Below are 26,105 nucleotides of genomic sequence, written 5' to 3' on the forward strand. Positions count from 1 at the left end.
TGAGTCTTCCAGACATGCTAAGTGAAAGAAGTACGTACAAGGGGACTAAATTGAGATTCATTCCTATTAGATAGACTCAGAGTTACAAACAAAAGTCAAATTCATGGGTTCATGGGTGGCAAGTAAAAGAGTTATTGGCCCGTGGACAAAGACAGTTTTTCAGGTTGAAAAATTCTTCATCTAGAATTGAATAGTTAATAGTACTGATCATTACACAGCTATGTGGATTACAAAATGCTTTTGAACTATTCTTTAAAATAATAAAAATTGTAAACATATTATAAATATTTGACTGAGATGTAAAGACACAACTTGATGATTTGTGCTCTAATTCAACTGTGATTCTCAAAGAGATTAGATCTAAAAGGAAGATGTGTATTCCAAGAAGCTCAGAGAGGAGAGCTAGGGAGCGCAGAGACGCACCAGATGAGCACATCTGAAAACATGAGTTTCACACAAATAAAAGGATTTTATTGACACATGATATTCTATTACAGTAATAAATATAATACATTCTTCTAAGGCTTAGTTTGCAGTTCAGAAGCTGATGTGCCCATGACTGGACCATCTTAACTTCTGGTAACCATGCTTTTCAAAGCTGCATTAAGAGGGAATATGTGTTGTCTGAGAATCATACACATGGGTACAAGATTTACGTCACTCCCACTGCTTCACACCATGAAAGCGACTGGTCCTTATCATCCTTGTCCTCTTCACTACCATTTAAAAAGAGCTAGTGCTATAAAAATTCAACATTTCAAATACAAAAATCATTTTATACAAATATAAGTCATTATTTAATCATTCTTAAAATACAGCATTGTTACATATGAGTTTGAAACATTACTACTAAAATAAATATTTCCCAGATAAAATTTCCTTTGCATCACAAATTATAAAACAGCATATAAAACTAATTCATGATTATATCTTTCTCAGAGTGTCTCCCCCACAACTCTGTGGAGAAAGTATGAAGTACACACAGCTAGCTGAGAGAACGTGAACACACCACTGTCCTTTCCATGAGCCTCTATCACACAGCCATTGCCTGTCTACTTGTGAACTCCTGGACCTGGCACAGGGCCGCACTTGTTTGCATTAACACAAGTTTCCTTCACTTCAGAAGATGTGAGGGTCTGTTACTTTCTGGCATACCATGGAGACTACCCTGGCCCCTCCACGTGGCTGTAGCAGTTCGCTTCCTGGGTCAGGGATGCATGCTGATAATGAGACTGTTTAGATATATGGTAGTAACCTTAATTTCCAGGATCTGAACATTCTTATTCTTTATGGCTTACTAGATGTTACTAGATGTTACTAGATGTTGAGTGGGGCATCTTTCCATACTGCCCTGTGTTTTCATAGTATTTTGGCATTTGCTTGGAATGGGACAGATAATGTGTAAAAGTAATACACCTGTGTTTCTAAGTATCTTGAAGAAAAGAAAGATGGGACTGGGGCTATATAAGCCACTGCTTCTGGCCTCATTACTTCATCTTATCTCTAAGCACTATGATTTCAGTTCTTCAACAGCACAAACTAACCTGCTGCACCGACGAACAAGCTGAACAACCACCCTGGATGGCAGTTAAAGCTGCCTTTCCAGCTATTGCTAGGGGGCAAATGCTTTCAGGAAAATCTGGCTTGCAAACCACAAGCGGTCCACCGTCCTGCATCTGAAGTGCCCGTCACACATTTGACCACTGCTAGAGAGCCAGTTACCCAGTTCCATATGAATGTTCTTGATTTCTCTTCCAAATCAGTCTCTTTGAAAACCAAGGTGGAGGCTTCATCCTGTTTTCGAAGGCACAGGCAGTGTGGTCCTTCTCCTCCAAGTCCATGAGCAGACATCATACATCATCATTTGCACTGCTTTCTAGAATCTGGCTTTTTTTTCTTTTAGTTTTTCTTCTTCGTTTTTCTGTGTCTGTGTCCATTAATATGTGTGTGTATGTATGTATGTTCATGTGTGTGTACTTGCATGTGGAGGCAAGAGGACATCCTCAGGTATTGTCCCTCAGCTGCCTGGCCTGGAACTCTCTTTGGGGCTAGGATTGCTTGCTGCGAGCCCCAGGGATCCAGCTGCCTTGTGTTCCCACTGCTGGGGTTAGAAGCATGGGGAACGGCTGGCTTCGTCCCTTTGCATGGGTCCTGGGGATGGACGTGGGTCCACGGAGCTGCTTCCCCAGCCCCCAGCCACTAGAGACGGGTTTCCTGTACTTCTTCTTCTGTCTCCTCTTTCAGAGCAGTAATTGTTGGCCGAGCCTTCTGCTTACTAGAGTGGCGGGGCTGGAAGAACCTCATCTTCTCTGAGGAGCTAATGGCCTGCTGGAAGATACTCTTCTCACTCAGAAGTGCCTGAAGGGAGTCGTACTGCCACACATTGTTATCTTCTATGACCTAGAGAAAAGGCCGTTAGTGGAAGCTCGGATAGAGTGAAGATCAGGTCAGTGCAGCACTGAAACAGACCCAGGCCCAGGAGAATAGAAGTCCGCAGAAAACACAGGATTCAGAACCTTGTCTATCTTACTTAATTTTCACATCTGTGAAATTAGCTATGGATGTTGTGATTGGAATTTTAAAATTCAATGTAATACCAGGTACTGCACACCTTCAGAGAATGGGAGAGCAACTTAAGGAGCTTGGTAAATGAGAAACATCCATGCTCCATCTCGTATAAACTCTTAAAATTATATATATATATATATATATATATAAACTTTGATGTTGAAATTTAGCACACATACCATACACTTTGAACTTGTTCACAACTGGGTCTAAGGCCTACCAATTCCAAATTGGCTAGGTGTGGCTGAGAATAACACCTGCAATGCATGTTAAAGCTCTGCAGACCCGAGGCCAGAGGCCAGAAAGCAGAGAGCCTTACCCAGCCCCTGACCTTGACCACAGCAGAACAAGAGACAGGCCTACTCTCTAGTCACCTGCAGCCGGGTAATAACAGGAATAGAAATGCTTCAGTAAACAAACATGCAAGCAAACTAACAGAGAACATTTGCCTCCAGAATACTCAAAAGCCCTGGGAAAGTGAAAATGTTACATGATCCTTGGGACTTCCTTGTGACTAAACAGGAACTGTGATATTTTGGGGGGAAAAATGAGAAAGTGGCTGACATAGACACTAACCTGAGTTCTGGTAGTAATGAGGACAAAACAGGCTTCTTTACTATGACATTAAAACCAGCACCAATAAGGCCCATCCCAGTATCTTCCCCATGGGAAGTTTCATTATTGGAAGAAACAGAAGGACTTAAAAAAAGTACATGTTGTGACCCAGAAAAAGATCCAAAAGGACAGATATTTGATCTACAGTGTCACTGAGTAATATGCTACCACCGGACATATGCTAAATTTCAATATCACTTCATAGCTCAAGTCAAAGGAAAAGACTGATGCAGACACACTAAGGAGAGCTGGTAGATGTGTGATCTACGTAAGAAGGGGTACATGAATATAGTTTACACTAACTATTGTGCACAATTGTTAAAATAAATAGGGAGTGAAACAACAAATGAGTGTAAAGACTCACCAAAAATCGCTGGCAATCCAACATCGCTTCTATCCTGTGTTCACAAATGATTACCGTGCAACCAGTGAAGGCATGTTTTAGAACTCTTCGAATTACTTGGTATGTTCTAGCAAAGCAAGAAAATACAAAATAAAGCATTACAGGGTGTGAATAATCTGCCTTTATCTTTGACAATATGCATAGTATTTTATAGACTTAGCTTTTTACTTAAAATAATACTTTTAGCATAATGTTGATACAGACAGCCACAATCAGCTTTCTACTAATAGGGTACATTAAATATAGTGTATTTAATACACTAATAAGGCAAATGTTTATAAAATTCATAAAAAGAAACTATATTTACATAGATTCATCACCAGCTATTAATTTGTGCTATGAATGCATTTTTGATATAAACAGGAAGCAGAGGGAAGTGGTAAGAGTGTGTACATCTATCTAATACTTCATCATGTGCTGATGAGTTTGAAGAGTTTTATGAAATTACAGACTCCAGTTAGGCGGGAAAACGGGGCTCTTATTGAAGGAAATAAGTACTTGTGCTCATGTTAAATAGGGACTTTCTCTTGGACAATTATTTTGCAGCCCCTACTTGCAGGCATAGTAGCTGAATAGAACTTATATCAACATGAACTTTCCATGACTCTACTTCTATTGTGCTATTACATAAAAGGATTTCTGGAACTTACATGGGGTCCAGATGGGCACTGGGCTCATCAAGTAGTATGATCCTGGCCTTATTCAGAACAGATCGGGCCAAGCACATTAACTGCTTGTGGCCATGGCTTAGCACATAACCCCCATCCACAAGGGTGAAGTTGAGCTGCCCAGGAAACTGCTCTATCACAGATTTGAGTCCAACCTGTATAAAATAAAGAAAAGCACTGTGCTCAGAAGGGGCACTTGAAATACCACAGAACAAAACTCACTCCTGTGGCTAAAAATACACATGAGTTTGCACAGATGAAATTTCACGTCACCTCAAACTCCTAACTCCCACTTAGCTTGATTAAATCAAAGTTTTTTAAAAAATAATACTGGTTGCTCTAAGCTAATTGGAGGATTTCTTTTAGCCCCATACTTCAATCACAACTTATTCAGTGTGCATTTGTAAGTGCCATGTTCCACAATAGGCAGTGATGCCCAGTTATACCTGCCAATGGAATGTGTGCTTTAAAGAAAACAGAGAACACAGTTATGCACTCCATTATGACATCCTATTGTAGATGACAAAGGATTCAAGATTGACAAGAATGGAAGACACAACATGACCCTTGTTCACCTTTTATCTGTAATAAGGGATGAGAAATATCATGAAAGAACTAGCTGGGGAGCTCTCAAAATTACGTGACAGTCCAATGCCTATCTCCTTTACTTATAAAATATGTGAGAAATTGGTAACATTCTCATAAGTAAAAAGTTTCCTAGTTAAAAATGGAACACACCTAAAATTGAAGGCTCTTAGATGTCAGGACAGAATATGAGGATTAATTTAGAGTTAATGGCTTATGTTTTTTAAATTGCAATTTTAAAGGGGGATTATAAAGTAAAGATCTACAAATCATTCTGTCAAAATAAGACATAATTATAGATGTCTCAGTGGTTATTACTATTTAAATGCATGTACATTATGTCTTCTTTGCTAAGAACCACTGAGTATATAAGAGCTAAATACAGATACGATCATCTCTTACTCTTCAGGAATCTGGAATTTCATATGTGTAATTAAGAGTAAGATTATATATATATATATATATCCATAGAACTCTAACATAGGCAGGCTTGGTTAAGGCCTTCAGAAAAAGCCCTTGATCTTGGAGATGGATTCAGACGTGGCTCACAACACAATTTAACACAATTTATGCCAGGCTCATATGTGCTCACTATGGAAAGTTCAAACACACAGCTTCTTAAAACTGCCTTTTGTGTAAGCCAGTTAAGGTTTAAAAGGCTTCTGAGGTAGTAGGGAATGTAGGCACATTAGACAAGGAAGGCTACCCTCATGTATCCCAGGATACTCAATATAAAATTTGCCCCTTGCATGCTAAGCCCAATACCAACTCATGTCTATCTCCAGAGTTTGGTTGTTTACATGGTATCAATGTCTGCCTTTAAGCTAATGGTTTTAAATGCCTATCTCCGGCCTAGAACATTTCCCAGTTATTTAATTCTCTTTGTCAATTCTGGCACCCTGAATCTTGTCTAGCCTTCTGACATTTCTTAAGCATCATACTACAAGTATCAATGAGTCAAATTGTTAACACATCACATAAATAATGCAGATCTGAGATTGGATCATTTCTCTGTTTTAAATCCTGTAATAGTTCTTTTCCTGGATGAATAAAATATAACTATTCTCATGTGGCACACAAGACATCCTGAAACATGCACGCACACATGCGCACACACATATATGCATGCATGCACGCGCACACACACACACACACACACACACACACACACACACACACACACCCCTACTATTGTGCTCAGAAGCATTGGTTTCTAATTCTTCACACATCTCAACATTCTCAGAGTTTGTTCTACTGCTAAGTCTGAATAACCTTCTACACATCCCTGTTTATACACAGAACAGACAGGAATCCTGTGTTGATAGATGTTTCCCTGTTAGGCCATATATTTCTTGAAGGTAAACATGTGTTCTTCAGTTAGGAGCACTCTCAGCCTCAAGCCATCCATCCATTCACCCACTCATCCACTCAGTCATTCGTTTAACATCTACTGTAATCCTGCAATGCTGTAGGCAAACAAAACAGTCTTTATGCATGAAAACTTAAGGATGCATGCATTAGTACTAGTGTTTATCTCTGACATTATGTACTGTACTCTATAAATTTTCACGGCTTTATAACCTTCCATCAAATTACAAAGTCAAAGGTTCCCCGCTGTGGATAGATAAATCAGTCCTCTATACCAAACTATTCCATAGTATTTGCAGGGATTTGTTTTTGTTTGTTTGTTGTGTGTATGTTGTATGTCATTAAGAAAAAGTAAAAATAGGTAAATTGTGTTTGCCTGCAAGATCACTAGTGGGCCACTTAAAAACAGACCCCTCAGCTCCTTTTGATTCCATTCTGCAGAGTCCCACTGAAAAGACTGTTTCTGCTCTTTAGATAGTTTCTACAACCATTCCCTTGATGATTAATGTGTAAAATGGCAAATAAGAAAAATAATCTAACAAGTAAAAACAAACAAAATTCCGGCACGCTAACAGCAAGCGTCCAAGGTTCCAGGATCACACAAACGGCCTGAAGCAGCAGAGCTCCGCGGTCATGGCTTCAGTCCTTTTGGCACTCACCAGCCATCCTAGCAAGGCAATTCATTACTGAAACGAAGATGGCAACACCTATTGTACATCAAGCATGAGAACATTTTCATGACACATTTTACATGAAATAAAGGATCCTCCATGTATTCAAGTATTCAGTCAGTGCTTATCACACACAACCCATGGGTCCAGTCACTGCAGGCATAATATAGAGCAGGATGAGTCCATAATCCCAGGGAACACACAGTCCCACAGGAGGCAGAGTAGTCAATAGGTGAATTTTGATCTAGTGTACGAAACTTGAAGAACTGAAGGCATGGGATACATGTAGGAAAGTCTCATTTCCCAAAGCTCAGGATGGGTTTCAGAAAAAAGTGATGTGTAGTGGAAGGCTTGAATGTGAGAGGGAACAGGAGTAGTGGACTGCAAGGCCTTCCCAAGTGCAGAGAACAGCAAGTGCAAAGCAGAAACAGCTGCCTCCAGCTCCTTCCACAGAACAGAGAACATTCTGTGCTTTCAAGAAAGTTAAAATTCACAGTGCTGAATCATAGGACACAGAGGATATTGGGGCTGAGAGTAGAGCAGCAAAGAACAAATCACAAAGGTCCTGGTAAGCAATGTACAACAGGCTAGCTGTCCAGCAGAAAATAGAGTGGTACAGGGAGGGTGGTAAGCAGGCTAAAGATGCAGGCTTTTAGAAAGCTCTGCAGAGCTGCACAGGGGAGGGAGATGCCCTGAAGCAGCCCAGAAGGGTTAGTTAGACTTTTGTCCCAGTGTCTCAGTAGGTTGACACACCCCCAATGTGGCCCAATTGGCCTATGTTGGATCATCAACCATATAGAAATAAAGCCTAGGATTTGTGGGATCTCCTTCCTGCTGCTGTAAGATAGGGTTTGGTGCTTACGTTTCTTTGTGCTCACTTCAACAAAAAACCTTGTCACTCTAACTCAGACCATGGGACAATAAGGTTAGCTCAGCCGCAGCAGCAGCTTTATGACACAAATTTAAAAAGAGGTTCGGTGAAAAGATATATCTAAAGATGGACAGATGGACAAAATTGAGTAATGTGACTATCTGCATTATACTGGAAATTCAAGTCTTACAAGCATATCTTCAAACATTTTAGATGCTTTTATGATCCTGCTTTCCTGCAAGGTTTATGGAGACTTGGCAGTAGCGGTGGGTTTTTATAAAGCCTCATACCTCCTGTCCCAAGCTCTCTCCCAGTACATTGTATTCTTACAGTTCACTCTGTAAAACTACATCAAGGATGTTACAGCATGTCAGCAGCAATTTAGTTAATGTTTTCTTTAAAAACCTTGCATTTGCTGGGTAATAAGGAAACCTTGATAATGAAAACTGTATTTTATTAGGGGAAGGTTAAGGTTGGTTACTCAAGGGGTTAGCATTTAGCACTCAGAGGCTTCAAAGCTCCTGACAACGTCTGCTCTGGAGGGAGGCAAAGAAAGGAAGAACAGCAAGGGAGAAACAATGGCCAAAGTGCAGGAAATGGTGGAATGCCAATAAGAAAAACCTAATGACCAAAGTCTCATGGATCTGGCTGAGTCAAAATTTTGGGATTTCCAGCTGTAAACTGATATAGCAATGAACTAAGACTTTGAGGGTTGTTGAGGCAGAATAATATATTTTCATAAGAAAAAGACATGATTTGGAGGGGATTGAAGGAGGGAATTCTAGGTCCACATGTGTATATGCTTCAGAAACTCATGTTAACATTTCAATGCCCAAGGTAGTACTACTGAGAGAAAAGATGTTTGGGAAGTGATTCAATCATGGGGTCTGAGTAGCCCATGGATGGGATTAGCGCCATAACAAAAAAAATCTATAGAGAGTTCATTCACCACTTATTCCAAGTGAGGCACAGCAAAAAATACATCTCTGAACTGACTGGAAGTAGGGTCTTAGCAGATAGTAAATAGTGTCTTCTGGTTCCTTAACCTTGGACTTCCTAGTCTCCAAAATGGTGAGATAAACGTGTCTTGTCTATGAACAACCGAGTCTATGGAACTTCATTAGAACACACAAGCAGATTATACAAGGACTGACTCCCCTGAGAAGAGAAGATGGGATGAGTCTAATTCAAAACATGGTTGTGTCAGTAAAGTAGAGCACTGCTCTGCCAAGGTATGTACACACATGTGCATGCATTCACCCAAGCACACCGAGGTAGTCGTGCAAAAGTGTGTATCACCTATGGCAACCACACTTGTGTGTATGATCTGCCTCTTCAAAACTATTTCATTTAGCATCCTTACCTCATCGGCAACTTCCCATATTTCTTCATCTCTCCATTTTCCATTGGGATCCAGGTTTTGTCTGAATGTCCCAGAAAAGATAAATACTTTCTATAATGATAAAGAGATTAGAAAGTATGAATAATTTATACATTTTTAATGTTTCCCTCTTTACTCCAAAATATTTCAACTAAGAAATGAAACAAAGGAGCATCCAAGTATTCATTAGCTAGTTATACTTTTCTGTATTTGCTTTATATTACTTTTGAAGAAAAAATATTGCAGCATTTGAAACTCTTTGGATATCTTTTTTCTAATTTCAATATACTTGGAATAAGGAACTTGAGGCTACTGCATATTGTGGAAAATTGAGTGTCTTCTTCCACTAATACACCTCATTGTAAGCAAATGTAAACAAGTCAATGAGTTAGAATTAAATTGCCAGGACAAAGTACTATTTTTTATGTATTCATCTTGGATTGCATTGATAAACTAGTTTCCTAAGACATTTTAAAACCATGTTAACATACAGAAGCATATTCATACACACATTTAGTTTATAAGTTTACACATCTTCTTACTTATATGAATTGAGAGAATCAGGAAGAAGGGAAATTTTGAAACTCAGAAATGATCATAGAGCAACCATTGTTCAGGGGCATGTGTGCTGGTGAAAAGAGGCAGATGCTCTGGGTGTGGAAAGAGAAGTGCACAACCATCATCAAGACATGCTCTGGGTGTGGAAAGAGAAGTGCACTGCATGGCCATCACCAAGACGCTGCCTTTGCAGTGTCACTTCCATTTTAGGTTGGCCATGTGCTTAAGAGAAAACCAGGCTTAAGATATTTCAGGTAATAAGCAATATTTTAAAAATAATATTTAGTCCTCTCTGTTCACACAGAAGACTGGCAAAATAATTTTGATGTTAATATCTAAAGTAACTTTCTTTCCTTTTAGTATTTTGGTTGTCTCTTTGATCTTTGAGATACAGATTCAATTGAAGCAGACAATAGAAATGTTTACTTGGTCAAACCGAATTAACGCCAGCATCCTGCAAGACTGAAATGAGTGGACAAAATGTTCTATCTTCAAAACAGACAGCTACTAAAGGGAATGTGGACTGCAACGAGCCATGGTAGTCTGGTTCTGGTTGGGTAGGTATGGCTGTAAACAGGAACCCAGTCTCTTTCATTTCCTTGCCTTGTAAATCAGAGAAATACGACCCTGCTTCGGTATACAGCAGGAACTGAGCTCACTCCTGATTCATCTTACTCTTCAACCTACCTACATGAAATGTATCATTTCTTTTATCTTCAAACAATATGTCAAATCAATCTGTTTAACAATTTCTGTTCCCACTGAATAGTGCACAGCATCATTAGCTCTCTGTGTCAATGAAAGGGCTTCCGAAACTGATTTCCTTCTGGACACTCTTGCTTCTCTTACAATGCACTCAAGCAATTCATGTTCAGTGGAAATGATTTTCCATTTCACTTAGGGCACAATATCTGTAAGTTAGTCACAAGATCACAGAGCACCTTTCCACTCCATTCTACTCTAACCACACAGACGTCCAGCTTCCTAACATAGTTTATTCTTCTCGGCTGGAAGCTCATCCTCCATGGCCTCACATGACACTCTATATCCTTCAGGTTTCAAGTTAAGTTTCATTGCCTAGGGCCCTGTTCCTCATCCTCAAACCAAAGCAGTTCCTCTGATTATTTCTTATACTTTTATTTCTCAGAGAACACCAGGCTTAGGTGCTGGGGATGTTGCTCAGTTGGAAAAACTGCTTACTGAATTTACAAGGGGCCTTGGGTCTCATCGCAGCAGGTTAATAACTGAGCATGGTAGCCTGTGCCCATAATTCCAACACACAGGAGGTAGAAAAAAAGATGATTTCAGAGTTGCCCTTTGTGACATAGGAAGCTGGAGGCCAATCCAGGTTGTATGTCTCAAAGAAAGCTACCAAGCTCATGCACACCTCTCTGTTTTCAATGCTTGTATCTCTTTGAAGACCATGTCTTTATTTTCTTTTTTTAGGCATAAGCTTTGAATTGGCTCAGCAAAAGTTGATGAGCTGATGTGGAGAAGTAAATTACAAAACAATCACAATCAGAGTATTATTTTTCCTCAGTTTTGAAGAGTTACTTCAATAAGCAATTGTTTTCACTAATAAAGGTGTGTGTGTGTGTGTGTGTGTGTGTGTGTGTGTGTGTGTGTGTGAGAGAGAGAGAGAGAGAGAGAGAGAGAGAGACAGAGACAGAGACAGAGAGAGACAGAGAGAGAGAGACAGAGACAGAGAGAGACAGAGACAGAGACAGAGACAGACAGATAGAGACAGAGACAGAGACAGACAGACAGACAGACAGACAGACAGAGACTGAGAGAGACAGAGACAGGACAGAGAATGTGTGTGAGAGTGTGTGCATGTTTGGTGTGTGCATATTTGAGTGTGTGTATGTGTGTGAGTGTGATTGTGTGTGTGTGTGTGTGTGTGTGTGTGTGACAGAAAAAAAAATCTACTAAATGTGACCCAAATGCTTTACAAGTATCACAGTTCTTTAAAGCATAATATTAACAACCATTTAATATATGAAGATTTCTCATGGCTGCTTCAGAAATAGCATAACTAACTTTTATTCATAATATATTAGTTTATTAATTTTATGCCATTTTAAATAATTTATTTTAAACAGATACACAATTGTTAGGCATCTAAAAGATTTAGGTATGGTGGACTTTTTATACTGCAGGCCTTTTGTTCATAATTTCATGTCTAGTAAAAGGTAATGACTACATATCCAGTTTTAAAGAAAAATTGACTGAACAAACTGGTTCTGTTAGAATTCAATTGTATGCAATCAATCAGACATTCCATTCCTGTAATTCAAAGAGAATCTGGCAGTCGCTTGCTTTCCCGGTGCCAGCAGGTGTCTACTTCTGCTTCCTAAACAGTCTGAATACCCACACAACCCTCTGGACAACGGAAAGGTCTCTGGAGGTCAAGCTAAGCTCTCTCTGGTTTATAAATTCAACAGTGAAGGCCATGGCAAGTGGAATGGTTTGGCCAACTAGCACACGCAGATTCTGTGCACCCCCCAAAAAAATGCACCTGAAGCTCTCAATCACAGGGATCCCATACTGGCATTGTAATAAACCACTCACTAACAAGAATGTTAGGGCAAGCAAATATTTGATATCTATTTAATGCCATGTATGGTATAAAGTGCAATTCTTAAGACTCAGGGCAGAATAAAGAGCTCTCCATTGTTCACCACATGACTAATCTCTTCCCCGAAGCTGCCTCCTCCACTCCTAAACACTGTGGAAGCAGCTGGGCCTACACGGACTTCCCATGGCTGATCACATATCATTGCAACAGGCTTTAGTACTAGATGTCAAATGAAAACAAAAAAGCAATTCAGTTTATGCGGTGATTGCACTTACTATAAAGTAGATAAATGGGAGAGGTGACTGCCTCTGCATACGTATATATGTATATATACCCCATAAATAGCCCTTGAAATGCGGCCCAATGCTTGTAAATATAATGGTGGTTACAATCCCTCTGACGAATTCTGTAGCAGTTTCATACAGACTGCATCTGTACAACTGAAATCCATTCCAGTATGAAACACTAAGACTCTTAGTTGCATTAGAATGAATCATTGGTTTGCTTTAAACATCTATCAGGTAGAAAACTATGAACAAAATATTTCTATTCAGAACTATTAACAGGTTATAAAACTATATAGATGTTATGCATATGACATTTAAATATAAAAAAAACTGCATGTACAACAGTAAAAGTACAATTTCCTAGAAATCCACTTATAATATTAAAATATTAAAAATACATAAAAATGTTTTTCTAACCAAAGCATATCATGAATTAGTTTTCTGCCTGCCCTTGATTTCTGCACTCCGGCCAACTGTCTACTCAGTACAGTCTAGGTAACCACATCACAGTGCGATCATCTGGGAGCCCATCCTGTACATGCCAGTGCTTAATCCAATCTTCCCCAGGCCCCCCCTTACCCCAGGAGGTGCAGCTTCTTCCTACTGGACCATGCCATGACTTCCAATACGCCCTAACCTGTGATTCCCGTGGACACTTCTCCATCTCCCTTCAAACTGGCCTATCTTTTAGCTTGTTCATAGTCTCTCGCCTGGAACCCCATGTACCCAATCCTTCTGAACCTATAAACTTTATGGCATTTTATGGCATGTGCTCATTAAAATTTTCTTTGTGAAACTGCCCACATTCATTTCTTCATACTTACACAACATATCCCCAGTCCAATACAAAGAAAAGGGATACATATTTCTTACCTTATAGAATTAAAAATAATAACTATGACAATACTGAATAATGCTTAAGCAATGTGGAAAGAGTCTAAATACTTTTCATTTAATTCCTACAAAGCACAAAGACTTGTTATTAATTATACCCATTTTACAAATAAGGAAACTAAGACAGCGAAATTATACCAATGACCTAAGATTATAGATTAGAGCCCAAGTGCTGAAAGAACCACAAATGTGCGAGACAGCAGCGGTTAGTGATTCAGCACAGAGCAATGTATTCTGAGTTCCTCTCATGCGAGGTGTCATGTTCCATGTCTTACAGCAGAGGAGTCATTTCAGAAGAAAAGGATTTTACTTAGTATTTCTATCATTCTTTTTACAACTCTTTCCAATTTGTGACCACCACATTTAAATCTTATGTAAATAAAAGGAATGTGCAGTTAATCTGAAAATAAGACATAGTAGAAGTGCAAGCAGAACTGCATAAACAAGGTTTGATATCTCATCTGGGTGTGGTCAGTAAAAGCAGAGCATTTTCGTTGGAAGAAAAAAACTTCCTCAATTCACAAAGTATGATACGTAAACACTCACATGTTTGCTGGAAACAGAAAAAGCAAGAAGCAAAAGGAGGGGCCACGCAGCAAGAAAGGAGGGACACAGATGTCCTGGAAGCAGTGACAGCAGGCCTGGGGTCTGGGCATTTGCTGCTGCTTATACACTCCCTCACTAGACCAAATCTTGACAGAGACCTATGTTTAGTTGCTAATTTTCAGTTTCTCTCTTTAGTTTTACTTTTTCTGTTTCTGATTTCTGTCATATGACAGAGAGTGTCGTTTTGAGTCTTTCACTAGCAGTTTACTGGTTGGACGACAACCTCTCTGGCATATCAAGGACAAGTAATATCTCTGCATTTGATATAACTAAAAAGAGCACAAAGAACAATAATTTTATGTGGTGAATTTTAAGGTGGCACCACCAATTTCATAATTTCTCTCTACACATGCTATCTGTGATCTTTCAAAGCCAAAGATGTCCCAACTCTGTCTATGGTGAGAATGATGAGTGGATGTTGAGTATTTTCAAACCATTAAGAAAAGGAGCCAATGAGATGGTTCGGTGGATAAGAACACCTGCCACACAATCCTGATGGCCTGAATCCAGTGTCCAAATTCCATGGTGGAAGGAGAGTCCTGGTTCCTGAAAGTTGTCCTCTGACCTCTACAAGGGGGCCATGATGCATACACCCACACATTCTCCCCGTCTCATACACACTACAACAATCATAATAAATGAAATAAGAAAAGTTCTACTCATTTACTCAGAGGAATTTACAGCATCCCAATTTGTAACTGAAGCTTTGAAACAACTGTTTTTCATTAATTATCTGCCTAAAAAGGTCCAGTTAGTAAATGTTTTCATCTTAGTGCTCTGTCTAAGCCAATGAGATGCCATGTCTTAGCTTCACTGCCTCCTCTTCTTGACACAGGACTTGCAGCCAAAAAAGAACAAATGAAAGAGGCTCATGCAGCCTTCTGGGCTGTATGTATCCTGAGATTGCTGTCTAGGTACTAAACTAGAACAGGGAAAAAACCTGCTAGGACTGCTCAAACCAATGACATCTTGTGACTCCCAGCTAATGTTTCAGGGTCCCTGTATGAGAGAAGGGATTCTTTTCAAAGAACCTGTTTCAAGTGTCTGAAAAGCAGTAGCCAATGAATCTTCAACAATACCCTAGCTCAAAGTGAGAGAGACCTTGTGAAGTACACCCTTGTTAGGAGAGACATAGGAGAGAGGAAAGGATGGAAAAGCAAACCAAACTAGTTTAGTTTTCCTTGAATACTTGGTCCTCTCCTTTTTATCTCTCTAGAGATCAAACTCCAGGAAAGAAAAAGCATACTGTAATTCTTACTTTCCTACTTTCCAAGAAAAGGTGGACAAGGAAAAGTAGCCCTGAGTTTAGACATCAAGCATATGAGGACTTGGTCCTCTTTCTCTTTCCTAGGTATCTGCAAGACCTTCAATAATTGTCACCGAGACAATGTTAACCATGCTAGCAGATGTTCTTGAGATGCTGTGAAAGGGAGCTAGCTATATGGCCCTCATCAGCATTTCTGAAGGACCCTCTAAACATATTTCTTTTTCAGTTTTTTAAAAGTAAACCTCGAAGCTATAAAAGAGCAGAGATGAACAGAGGCTAATCTAAAGATTCACTTAAGCAGAAAGGCAGGACAGATTTTCCTAACTCTGGCCCACTCCATTGTCCTCTGGGTCTGTAAGCAGAACTAGCAAGGAGGATGGAACCTTTCTATTGTGTAGCAGGTACAATGAAGGGCAAAAGTAGTGAACTTTTAGAGCTTGGCTTTTCTAGTTGGCAGACCGTGTGAACAAGAACAACAAAGGCAAAGTGTTCACTGCCTTAGTTAAAGCTGGGATGTTTAATGGCACTGCTTCTCTGACAACCACATTCCCTTCCACTGTCTTCAGCGTTTTTACTCGCCTAATGCCATCACCTCAGAAACCTGTATTTCTAGTGTTTGTCTTTAGACCCTCTGACAGTCCCTCTTCTCTTTTTGAAGAAACCAAAGTGCTTCCATAACTTCAGCAAGGAGGAAGCTTCTGGAAAAATGGCATGCTATAGAAACAAACTGAAAGCACCAGTTTGGCGGTTACAATATTTAGGGTTCTACCACTTGAAAGGCACAAATGTTCTGTGAAGATCATTACTAAGAATTACAAGCATTTTCTTGTTTAGATTTGTAGTCAGTCTGTCTGGCAATGTTCCCAGCATGCTAATTTTGTGTTGAAAGTAGAGAAGCACTCAGGAGAACCATCTTAGTGGATTGGGTTCTGTGCTTACAGAACAAAAGGAGGAAAAGTCTCAGAGAAAAAGGCAAAGACCAACAGAAACACTGCACTGTCTTTGGCTTCCGTCTCAGCAAGCCATCTCTTGGTTTACATTTAGGTCATTTTGACTACACCCGTTGCTGTTTCTTCTCTACACAGGAAGTCAGTGTGCGCAGTAACTCACACAGTATGGCACTAAGTGGTGAGGTTAGAAATCCTGTATGACCCAAATCAAGGACTGATGTACAGGAATCTGTAGATTAATCTGACATAGTTTTTTCCAAAGGACAGTCAGTGCACTCTCTATTTCCACTTGCACTGTGTCATGCTTCCCAGGGCTCATGATAGCAGATGCGTCTTTCACATCCGGCATAGTGTTTACCCATGGTCTGCCATGGCCCACTTGGAGCTCTGAGTATTGAAGCAGGGCTCTGAAGTGGCTGACCATGAATGACCCTGGCCCCTGCTACAGATTGTGCTGCATAGAAACATCACCAAAACATTTCACCAGATACACACCTCACCGAGTTCCAGAAGTCCACTCTGTGTGCTACACTTTCCTTGCATATAGTAAGAGAGATGGCAGGACCCATCAAATATATTTTGCATAGTGATAAGGATTTCTTAATAATGATAAATAATGATAAAAACGTCAATTCTTATGCTTTTTTTTTTTACAACTTTGTGCTCACCTGTGTTATCACTCCAAAAGCTTTCCTCCATTCTTGTAAGGTCACTGAATTCCATGAGACACCATCAATCTGTACATCACCTTTAATGTTCAACAACTGTAAAAATGCTGACAGCAAGGTACTTTTGCCGGAGCCAGTTCTTCCTAAGAGGCCAACCTAGGATGAAACAGGTTGAGTTACTCTTGCGACAAGGATAGCACACTACATCGCTTTACCTACAACCAGTGGGATCATTTCTGTTGTTGCATGTTCATTTCAGCCTTTTCGCACAGTCTCCTCATCAGTACACAGAAGAATAATCTGGAGCTGAAGTCAGAAACTGGCCTACACAGTTAAACTCCTGCTGCTGACGTCATTGACCACTAACTTTTACTAATGAGAAAAGGGCTAGAAGTGTCAATTGTGAGTTAAGGAAAAGTAAAAATCACATAAGTTGATGCACATAAGTTCCGGGCTCAAACCGGAAGCAGGAATGCATAGCCTGAGGTACTTTTTAAACATGGATACAAACATGAAAATTGGCCCAAAATAGGCCGAACATTTAGTTATTGTCCCTGGACTTAATTTGTTTCCTCACTGGTAGAGCCAGCCACCATTTTTCTAGTATATACAAGTCCTGGGTTTGGGCCACAGCATTAAAGGGGGGTAGGGTAGGGATTCTACCCCTAAGAAATTAAGCAGTGTCAAGTTAAGGCCTGATTATATAAGAATATTTTCATTAAATATTTCCACAGAATGCACATTGAGCTAAAGTTTCAATATCACTCAGCTCTTCAGAAATATTCAAATCAAATGCTAACACATAATCTTTCCGGCAGGAAGGAAACTTCAGGAAGGAAAAAGGGATATTAAGGAAATTCTTCTCACTACCCAAAGATCACAGCTGCAAGAGTACAGCGTAGAATTGAGGTTGCTTCCTATTACATGAGCGCAGCAGTCTAGGGAGCCCTTAAAGCGCACACTCTTTGTTCTAATATAAGCTTAGCTCCCTGAAACCATTAACTAGCCAAGAATGAACGGCTGTGTATCTGCAGCACTTAAAATGTGTTTCATCCTGTTCACAGTGCTCCTTTATTTCCTATCTTCTGACAGCTTTGGAGAGAAAAATCGTCTTTTTGAAAAGTGCTCTTCACATATATTTGATTAGTGAAGAATTGTCTTTTTAAAAAATACACTTCAAATTAGCACTTTAAGTATATTATAAAAATGAATTTCTAAATTGCAGGTTGTATACTTATTTCATTGTAGGCTAGCAATAACTTACAAAATCAAACTATGACATAGGCCACAATAAATGAAATATTAAGAGTAACTTGCTGGGAATTTATAGGTAACTTGGTAATAACGTGGGCCTTTGTGATGAGCCGGTAAAGAATAATGGCAAGGGGCTGGAGACATGGCTCGGCCATTAAAGGCTAGGCTCGCTACCAAAAATATAAGAATAATGGCAGGAATAATTGCCTTCCTAACTATCAAAGGAGCTCTACAGGGTAATTTTCATAAATTTTTGTTCTTGGGAAAATATGATCAAACAGATGTTATACAAAAGAATTTTGTAATAATTTCTCTATTTCTTGGGTTTATATAAAGAATATAAGTTCAACAAAGGCTGCATAGTTTACCCAGTCTTTTTCCAGTTTCTCCATCTGGGATAATGGTGAGCTTAGACAATGGACACTTGTATTAGCTGACAGATTGGAGGATGTAAATATGGGAAAAAGGCTGAATGGAAGAATGAACGGATAGGTGGACCGATGTGCACTTGGCATAAAGAAAGTTCTCAATGAAAAGTTACTGGGGTTGACTGGAAGATAGTCAGAAAGATGAGCAAATAAATGAACATATAGACTGATTTCACCTTACAAATAGGTAATAGAATTACTTAATTTGGTTCAGTGACTTCCACATTGCATGTTTCCATTTCTGCACTAGCACGTGTTGTACACATACATATTCACCATTTGTCATGATTTTTCCAACACTGCATTAAAGCATTAATTAAGAAATCAGAATATGTCAGTATAGGTGACGCATAGGATGAAAAAAAGTGAACCTCAACAGAAGAAAGTGATATCGTAGTGTATATTAAGGATATTTCGTAGAAAGCACCTTAAAGTATGAATCCCTCGTAGGGTAAATGACCACACTGTATTTCTTCCAGAAGGAAATACTGAAATTTTCAGAGAGCTCATTTCTTATATTGACATAATACTGTGCTGAGAGGCAATTAATAAATTCTTTAGCTTTAAACCCTGTGGCTACTGCTCCACTTTTCTCACATCAAAGTACGGGATGAATTATGTCTGACAAGTTTTTAACAGCCAGGAAATCTAATTGGTTTATACCCTAACAAAGTCATCTTGTTGATAATTGTGATAAATGTGATAACTGTCACATATTACCTTCTTATTTGTAAGAACACTTCCTGCAAATAAATTTCTAAGACATATCCTAAGTACAAGTCAATGGTTTTTTTGTTGTTTTTGTTTTGTTTTGTTTTGTTTTATAAGTAGCTTCAAAACACCTCACCTCTGCAAATTTAGGATCAAGAGAAATCAAACTATGGTCTGGAAAGCTAGTCAGCGTTGAATGGGTCCAATCAGGAACTGCGTTGTGTCATGAGTACTGCAGTGGTGGTGCGGTCTCTTTAAAGCACCTTACCTGCACTTTAATGGCAGAGGAAAATGCACTATAATTATCCCATTTCCTTGTGGTCTCCAGAAACCAAGATAGCCAGTCAAATGAAACTTAGATTCATGGGGTGATTATAACTGAGACTCTTAATATGTTTATATACCTGTTTATTATTATTATAAGATAAGATGGACTACTCAAATTATTAAATGATTCAGCAGTCTCATACCAGATCTCCTAAAGGCAGAATGTAGTATATGTTTAAGAAATCAAACATGTATGCAGGCATGTTGATTTGATGAGAACATCAATATTCTTTTTCTTTTCTTTTTAAAGACAGGGTTCCTTGTGTAGCCCTGGCTGTCCTGGAACTCAATCTATAGATCAGGCTGGCCTTGAACTCACAGAGATTCATCTTCCTCTGCTCTCAAGTGCCGGGATTAAAAGGTGTGTGCCACCACTAACTTGCAGGTCACTCCATTTAAAGTAAGAAGCTGAGCAACAAATTTTCTTTCAGATAGGTAAAGCCACAGAGCAAACCACTATTCCCCCCATGACTGGAGAAAAAAAACAAGCAGGTTCAGACAGTCACAATTTACCAGCCTGAAACAGCAAGCAGAAACCTTGAGCAAGCCAGTACCAGAACTCTACTGAAAAAACATCTCTGGCTCACTGTGGACTTGGAGAAGGAAGCAATGCCAGGTACCCTCCAGTGACCTCCCAAGAAGACCAGAGGACTGTCTCTTAGGTTTTACGCACCCACACAAGAGGGTGACCAATCTCGGAATGGTTGGAATACTGTCTTCTATTTAAAACCTGTTCTTGAGTGAGGAGGCTATTTTATCATGTCTAACTTAGTAGAGATTCTTTCTAGATCCCAATTGATTTTAGGAAATAGAAATATTTAGTGCCAGGCAACTCTAACAATTCTTTACTACCTAAAGGGGTGATAATCTGGTGGCATTTACAAACCCACAGTTGAAGATATTACTAACAGCCTATTATCACAGGCCCCTTTCCTAAGCACATCATATATGTTTACCTTTTAAGAAAAAATTATGAAACATGTTGAGAGAAAAAAGTATATAAACAAACAATATTAGGATAGAACAAAGCCAGATGTGAAAAAGACACTGTGATTTATAGACTGGGAATATAAAATAACTATAATTAATGAAAAATTAGCACATAGTAACAGATGGTTTGTTAGCAAACAGAATGAGGTCATTCTAAGACAATCCTAAAGCTATAGCAAAAAGTGTACAACAAAGAAGGAGAATGCCTTGATGAGCTAACGATCAATAGTTTACATATGTTTGAGGAAAGAACCACTGTGCTTGAGGATATGTTAATAAAAGTAGCCAATATCAAAAATGCCTCAGCAAAAAATCCAGAATATCCAAGAATCATCGCACAACTAGGAAAAGTGTAACTTATATACAAAGTAAATGTTAGAAAGTAAAAGAAGACATAAAAGAACAAGGAAGGAAGGAAAGGAGGAGGAAAGAAGGCTGGAAAGGATAGAGGGGACTATTTCAAACAACAGTTACTAAGAAGCTTCCCTCAAAGTACATGTTCAAAGAAAAATAAGCAAAATATCGCTCAAGGCGCCAACAACCATACTACAGCACATTATCTCAAAACCTCAAAAATTATTAAAGAAAACCTCTTGAAGAACACCAGAGGAAAAAACGACATTACTTATTAAAAACTGAAATAAGAATTACTTATATCCTTATGGACACCACCAAATCAGGAAATGAGTGGAGGAAAGGAGGAAAAGTAAGACTGCCTCAAACTAGGAGTGTATGTATACCTTGTGAAGTTGTCTTTCAAAAGTGAAGGAAAGAAATCTCCAAACACACCCAGAGGCGGTGCATAGCCATTAGGCTTACCTTTAAAGATAGGTTAGGAGAAGTTCTTCAGAGAAAAGGAAAGATGCAACTCAGATCTATACGAATTTTCAAACTTGCATCTTAATGAATAAAGGAACCATTTAGGAAGTAAATAAAGCAACAGCAAAACGAAAACTCGTACTGTTCTTACTCTCAGTAGCTATAACGGGAAACATGCATCTGCTCACCTATGACCTGTGAATACACACGAAGAACCATGGAGAGAATATAAAACACAGGAGGGAGAAACTGGGACTATAATGTACTGGTGCTATTTACGTTATGCCGTTACTGTTTAAAACTGGACTTGGACTCACTGTAAATATATACTGTGAACACTAGAGAAAACTTTAAAAATTCAGAAAAGTAGAATTACTATGCTAAGAGAAGAGAAAGACCTTGAATCATAAAACAGTAACAGTGACAGAAAGAATTGAAAAGAAAATTAGGGATAAAGAGAAGAGTAAGGAACAAAGGCAGGAACAAGCTGCACGCACAACTGCACTTGTGCCTACCACTCTCGATGCTCATGGTCTACAGTGAGTGACTGGCAGGGCAGTCCAAGGAACTAAGACATAACTACTCATTGCTCATAAGAAAGTCACTGACGTTTAACATTTCATATAGATTAATTAAGGGTTGGATAAAGTTACACTGTGATGATCAACCAATTTGTTGCTACTGTTCATAGTGATGGTTGTATTTTGGGCATATGTTACATGTTTAACGACATCTTCAGCTGGAAAATCTGCAATTAATTACATATTTTGCAAGTACAGTCACCTTCAAATATGGTCACATTGACAATAATCTGATTGTATAGATTCTCTGTAATTTCAATCTCATATGAAACATAATGACTTTGCACAGTAATACCATCAACCATATAGAAGGAATATTGATTATATAATTATTCAAATGGTTTTTACTAAGACATTGCTATGGTTGTTGGGACTCACTAACAAACAATATTGAAATCTCACCCTCTGGCCAGGACTTATTGAAAAAGAAATGTTCTCTAATATGGCGTTCCCATCATCTCTGTATTTCACAGTGAGGTCTTTGACAACCATTTCACCCCTGGAGGGCCAGGCATCACTTTCCTTCACATGCTCATTCTCAATAACTAAAACGTGAGATGAGTCTTCCCCATGTGGCCCTTTCATTGTCTTGGCACACTCGCTTTCTTCTTTGGGAATATCAATAAACTTAAAGACTCTGCTCACAGACCGCATCTGAAATGAAAACAACAGTATTTTTGTTTGCTTGAGAACTGTAGACAGTACTGTAATTAGCTTGATGTCACCTAAAAAAAAAAAAAGTTGTAAATTATGATGCGAGCTACCTGTCACTTGTTACTTGACAGGGTTTTCAGTGAAGTAACAGGAAATAATTACATATAATTAAAAGCTTAAGCAGTGAATCGACTAAGACTTATATAATTGGGTTCTATAGAGATGTGTTTATTTTTGTGATTGCTTAAATCTCAGGTACATAGTTCACACAAACAACCACAATATTCTCAAGGGCCTAGGTGATGTCAAAGAGAAATATTTTCCCCACTCTGAGAGTACTGCACAATTCTGTGCAGTCAGTATGTAGCACACTTCTAAACCGCTGCAGAGTTTTGTGTGCTTCTCTCCATTTTTGCTAACAACTCTCTACAATTCTCTGTGTCAACTCAGTTATGAATAGACTCCTGATGTTTAGCTCAATTTTTTTTCAAAACAGGCCTCTCTTTGTAGCCCTGGCTATCCTGGAACTTGCTCTGTAGACCATCCTGGCCTTGAACTCATAGACATTTGCTTGCTTCTGCTTCCTGGGTGCTCAGATTAAAGGTGTGTGCAACCGCACCTGACCATTTAGTTTGTTTTGGATTTGTTTTTCCAGACAGGGTTTCTCTGTGTACCCTTGGCTGTCCTGGACTTGCTTTATAGACTAGGCTGCCCTCAAACTCACAGAGATCCCTATGCCTCTGTCTCCCTGAATGCTGGGATTACAGACATGCACCAGTGCGCCCCGCACTTAGTGAATTTTTAATGAGTCTACAATGTCCAAATTTACATTGTTGCACAGGTAGGAAGTTAAAAACTTACACTTTTAGTAAAAGTTACTTGAAATCAATTTCCATTATAAGCAAAATGTGGCCATATATAAAGGTTATATTTTCAATTAAATATGGACCCATGGTTGTAGAATAGCTTCTCCTTCCTGTTATGACACAATTATTCCATCATCTTAGAGTGGAGATACCCTTGGGCCTGGTGGCCATGTGGCAAAGTAAGCAGAATAATATACACTGACATCTAGGTCTACGGTAATAGTGAGCTTTTGAGACTCCCTAGTAAAAGGGAGGAGAGTAGAGTTCTAGACCCTCACCTGGGATTTGAACCACCAGTCCCTCTTGCTTCCCCTCCCTTTCAGCTGTAAGTGATCTTGGGAGACCCTAGAGTATATGGGACAAGAGGAAGTGGGATGTTAACTAAGAGTAGGACTCATTAGGCAGCTTCAATGAGGTCATCATCCATTATGGAGCTGAATTTATGGTGTGTAAGGCAGTTTCACAGTTTACACAGCCTGTAAGTAACATTCCATCCATGCTTACGGTAAGCCCAGAAAACTCATTATCACCAAGTCAGACTTGGATGAACCTCTTACTTTGGTCTGTCTTCAGAGTCTGTTAGGGGCAAAATGTTTGTTCACATTTCTGCAGGAAAAGTTAATGCAACAATCTGATTTATAAATCTTTCAAAACAATATTTAATAAAGTGTATTTTGATGTACACAGAAATAAAGGAATTTGGCTAATTTTCAGGGTAGTCTAGCTTTTCAACCAAAAAAAAAAAACCCAAAAAACCAAATATTGCTCTAAATAACTATGATGACTTTTATTCAAGATACTTCTAAAACATGTTAACATGCAGTAGATACTGTCTATTCAAACAATTAATAAATGAAGGCATGAATAAGTATATAATGAGTAAATACATACAAATAAATAAACACCTAGGTTTTAGCCATTTTGAAAGGTAATATACATTTCTTTGGCCTAAGAATTGTAACTTAACTCTCCATCAATGACAGTCACCATGAAGAACAAATCTAGAACAATTAATATTATATGTGCAAAATGGAACATAATTACTGGGCATGAAAATTGAGAGTTTGTAGCTTGTTCTTTAAAGTATAAATGCTGAAAATGATCCCCCAGGTCTGACTATTCCTATCCTCATCAAATATCCCTGCCCAAGACACTATTTCTTAATAGTGAACATGCTCTATAACATCAGAGCAAAGTGTGGCTCAATTCAATATCTTAGGACATTTTCTGACAGTCAGATAAAGTAGCAAGTGCAGGCACTTTCATCATTGTCAGTTTTGTAACTACTGAAATGACATTATGGCATAGGCCACTCACTAACCAATTCCTCTAAATCAGAGGGCTGTCAGCATGTTCAGTGCCTCTAACTGGGGAAGTCACGTAGGAACCAGAGCAGAGAAGTCAATACTAGTCTTTAAGTTTCAAAAGATGGCTTTTCATAGCCAAGACATAATGAAAGTTTGGCATTTTTACTCATATGAACATTGGCTTTTAAACTTCAAAGGCCAAGGCCCCCATAAGATATATATATACCTGTAGGTATTCATGGCTGCCAAGACACTGATCATTTAAGCTCAGGCTCAGGTGTCAGCTTTGACAAGAAACCATGACTTTAACTCTTATAAAAATGAAAGTCTCCAGTCTAAACACAGAAGACTTAATGTTTTTTGCAAAAAAAAAAAAATCTGCAGTTGTAGTCAGTCTTAGGATGGCTGAGAAACTGTCAGCCTCTTCAGTCCACAATATAGGAATGAAATGAGGCTGTCCATGAATAAGGGCAACTTGGAAGCCTTAAATAACATGGGATCCTGACTTATAACTAAACCTTGATGTCCTAAGTGACATGGAAGAAACCAGGAAAAAGTTCCACAACAGAGAAGACAGAAGAAGACAAAGTCTCCCAGACAACTCTTCTAGACAAGATAGGAACATTAATGAGCGAGAGAGACAGAGAGCCCAGAAAGGAGCATGTAACAACTCAACTCGACTTGGGACCTTGTTGGATCTCTGAATTAGCCAGAATTCTACCCTCTACTCAACAAAAGGACTCACATAGTAAATAATTTTATCTACAGAAAATTTCAAGTAATATTCGTTGTATGCTTGATTTCACTGTCAAAGACTCATATCCTCTATAAAAATGGTTCTCAGGTTTGTGGAAAGCTCTAGCAGTTTGGTAGGTCCTTTTAAAGAAAAACTCCAATTATACACATCAAAGTAAATACAAAGTTGTTATTGTCAAGTCATAAAGTGAAAGGCCCATCTTTCCTGGAAACAGGACTTCCAGCTAGCAACATCCTAAATGGAGAATGCTAGAGGCAGCCCCTGGCATGCTAGTCATGCTAATGACTCTCTCTCCATCTGAGCAATGAGCAATCTTACACATCCCTTGAACCTACCTTTTCCCCAAACCTAGTTGCTACAAATTGGGTTATAAATGTCCCTCAATGATAAAGGCTTGGTCTGAAGAGGATGGAGCTTTTGGGACATAGTAGAAACATTGAGAGGTACAGAATATGAGGGGAAGTAGGTCCCTG

At 39.0% G+C, this 26,105-nt stretch overlaps 1 protein-coding gene across 2 annotated transcripts in view; it reads right to left on the minus strand.

Annotated features, from left to right (window-relative positions):
* Window positions 1-449: 449 nt before the first annotated feature.
* Window positions 450-26,105, minus strand: part of CFTR (CF transmembrane conductance regulator) — a 146,869-nt gene continuing 121,213 nt past the window's right edge. For both annotated transcript variants that reach the window (XM_084785182.1, XM_084785181.1), the window contains 6 exons: window positions 22,451-22,702; window positions 16,939-17,094; window positions 9,113-9,202; window positions 4,237-4,409; window positions 3,548-3,653; window positions 450-2,400 (listed from right to left, as the gene is read on the minus strand). In XM_084785182.1, the coding sequence (XP_084641308.1) occupies window positions 2,200-2,400; window positions 3,548-3,653; window positions 4,237-4,409; window positions 9,113-9,202; window positions 16,939-17,094; window positions 22,451-22,702 (978 nt within the window). In that variant the 3' untranslated portion in view covers window positions 450-2,199. The remainder of the gene's footprint in view (window positions 2,401-3,547; window positions 3,654-4,236; window positions 4,410-9,112; window positions 9,203-16,938; window positions 17,095-22,450; window positions 22,703-26,105) is intronic.

Source organism: Acomys minous, assembly GCF_964271855.1.
Source record: "Acomys minous genome assembly, chromosome: 6".
In the NCBI taxonomy this organism is placed as follows: domain Eukaryota; kingdom Metazoa; phylum Chordata; class Mammalia; order Rodentia; family Muridae; genus Acomys; species Acomys minous.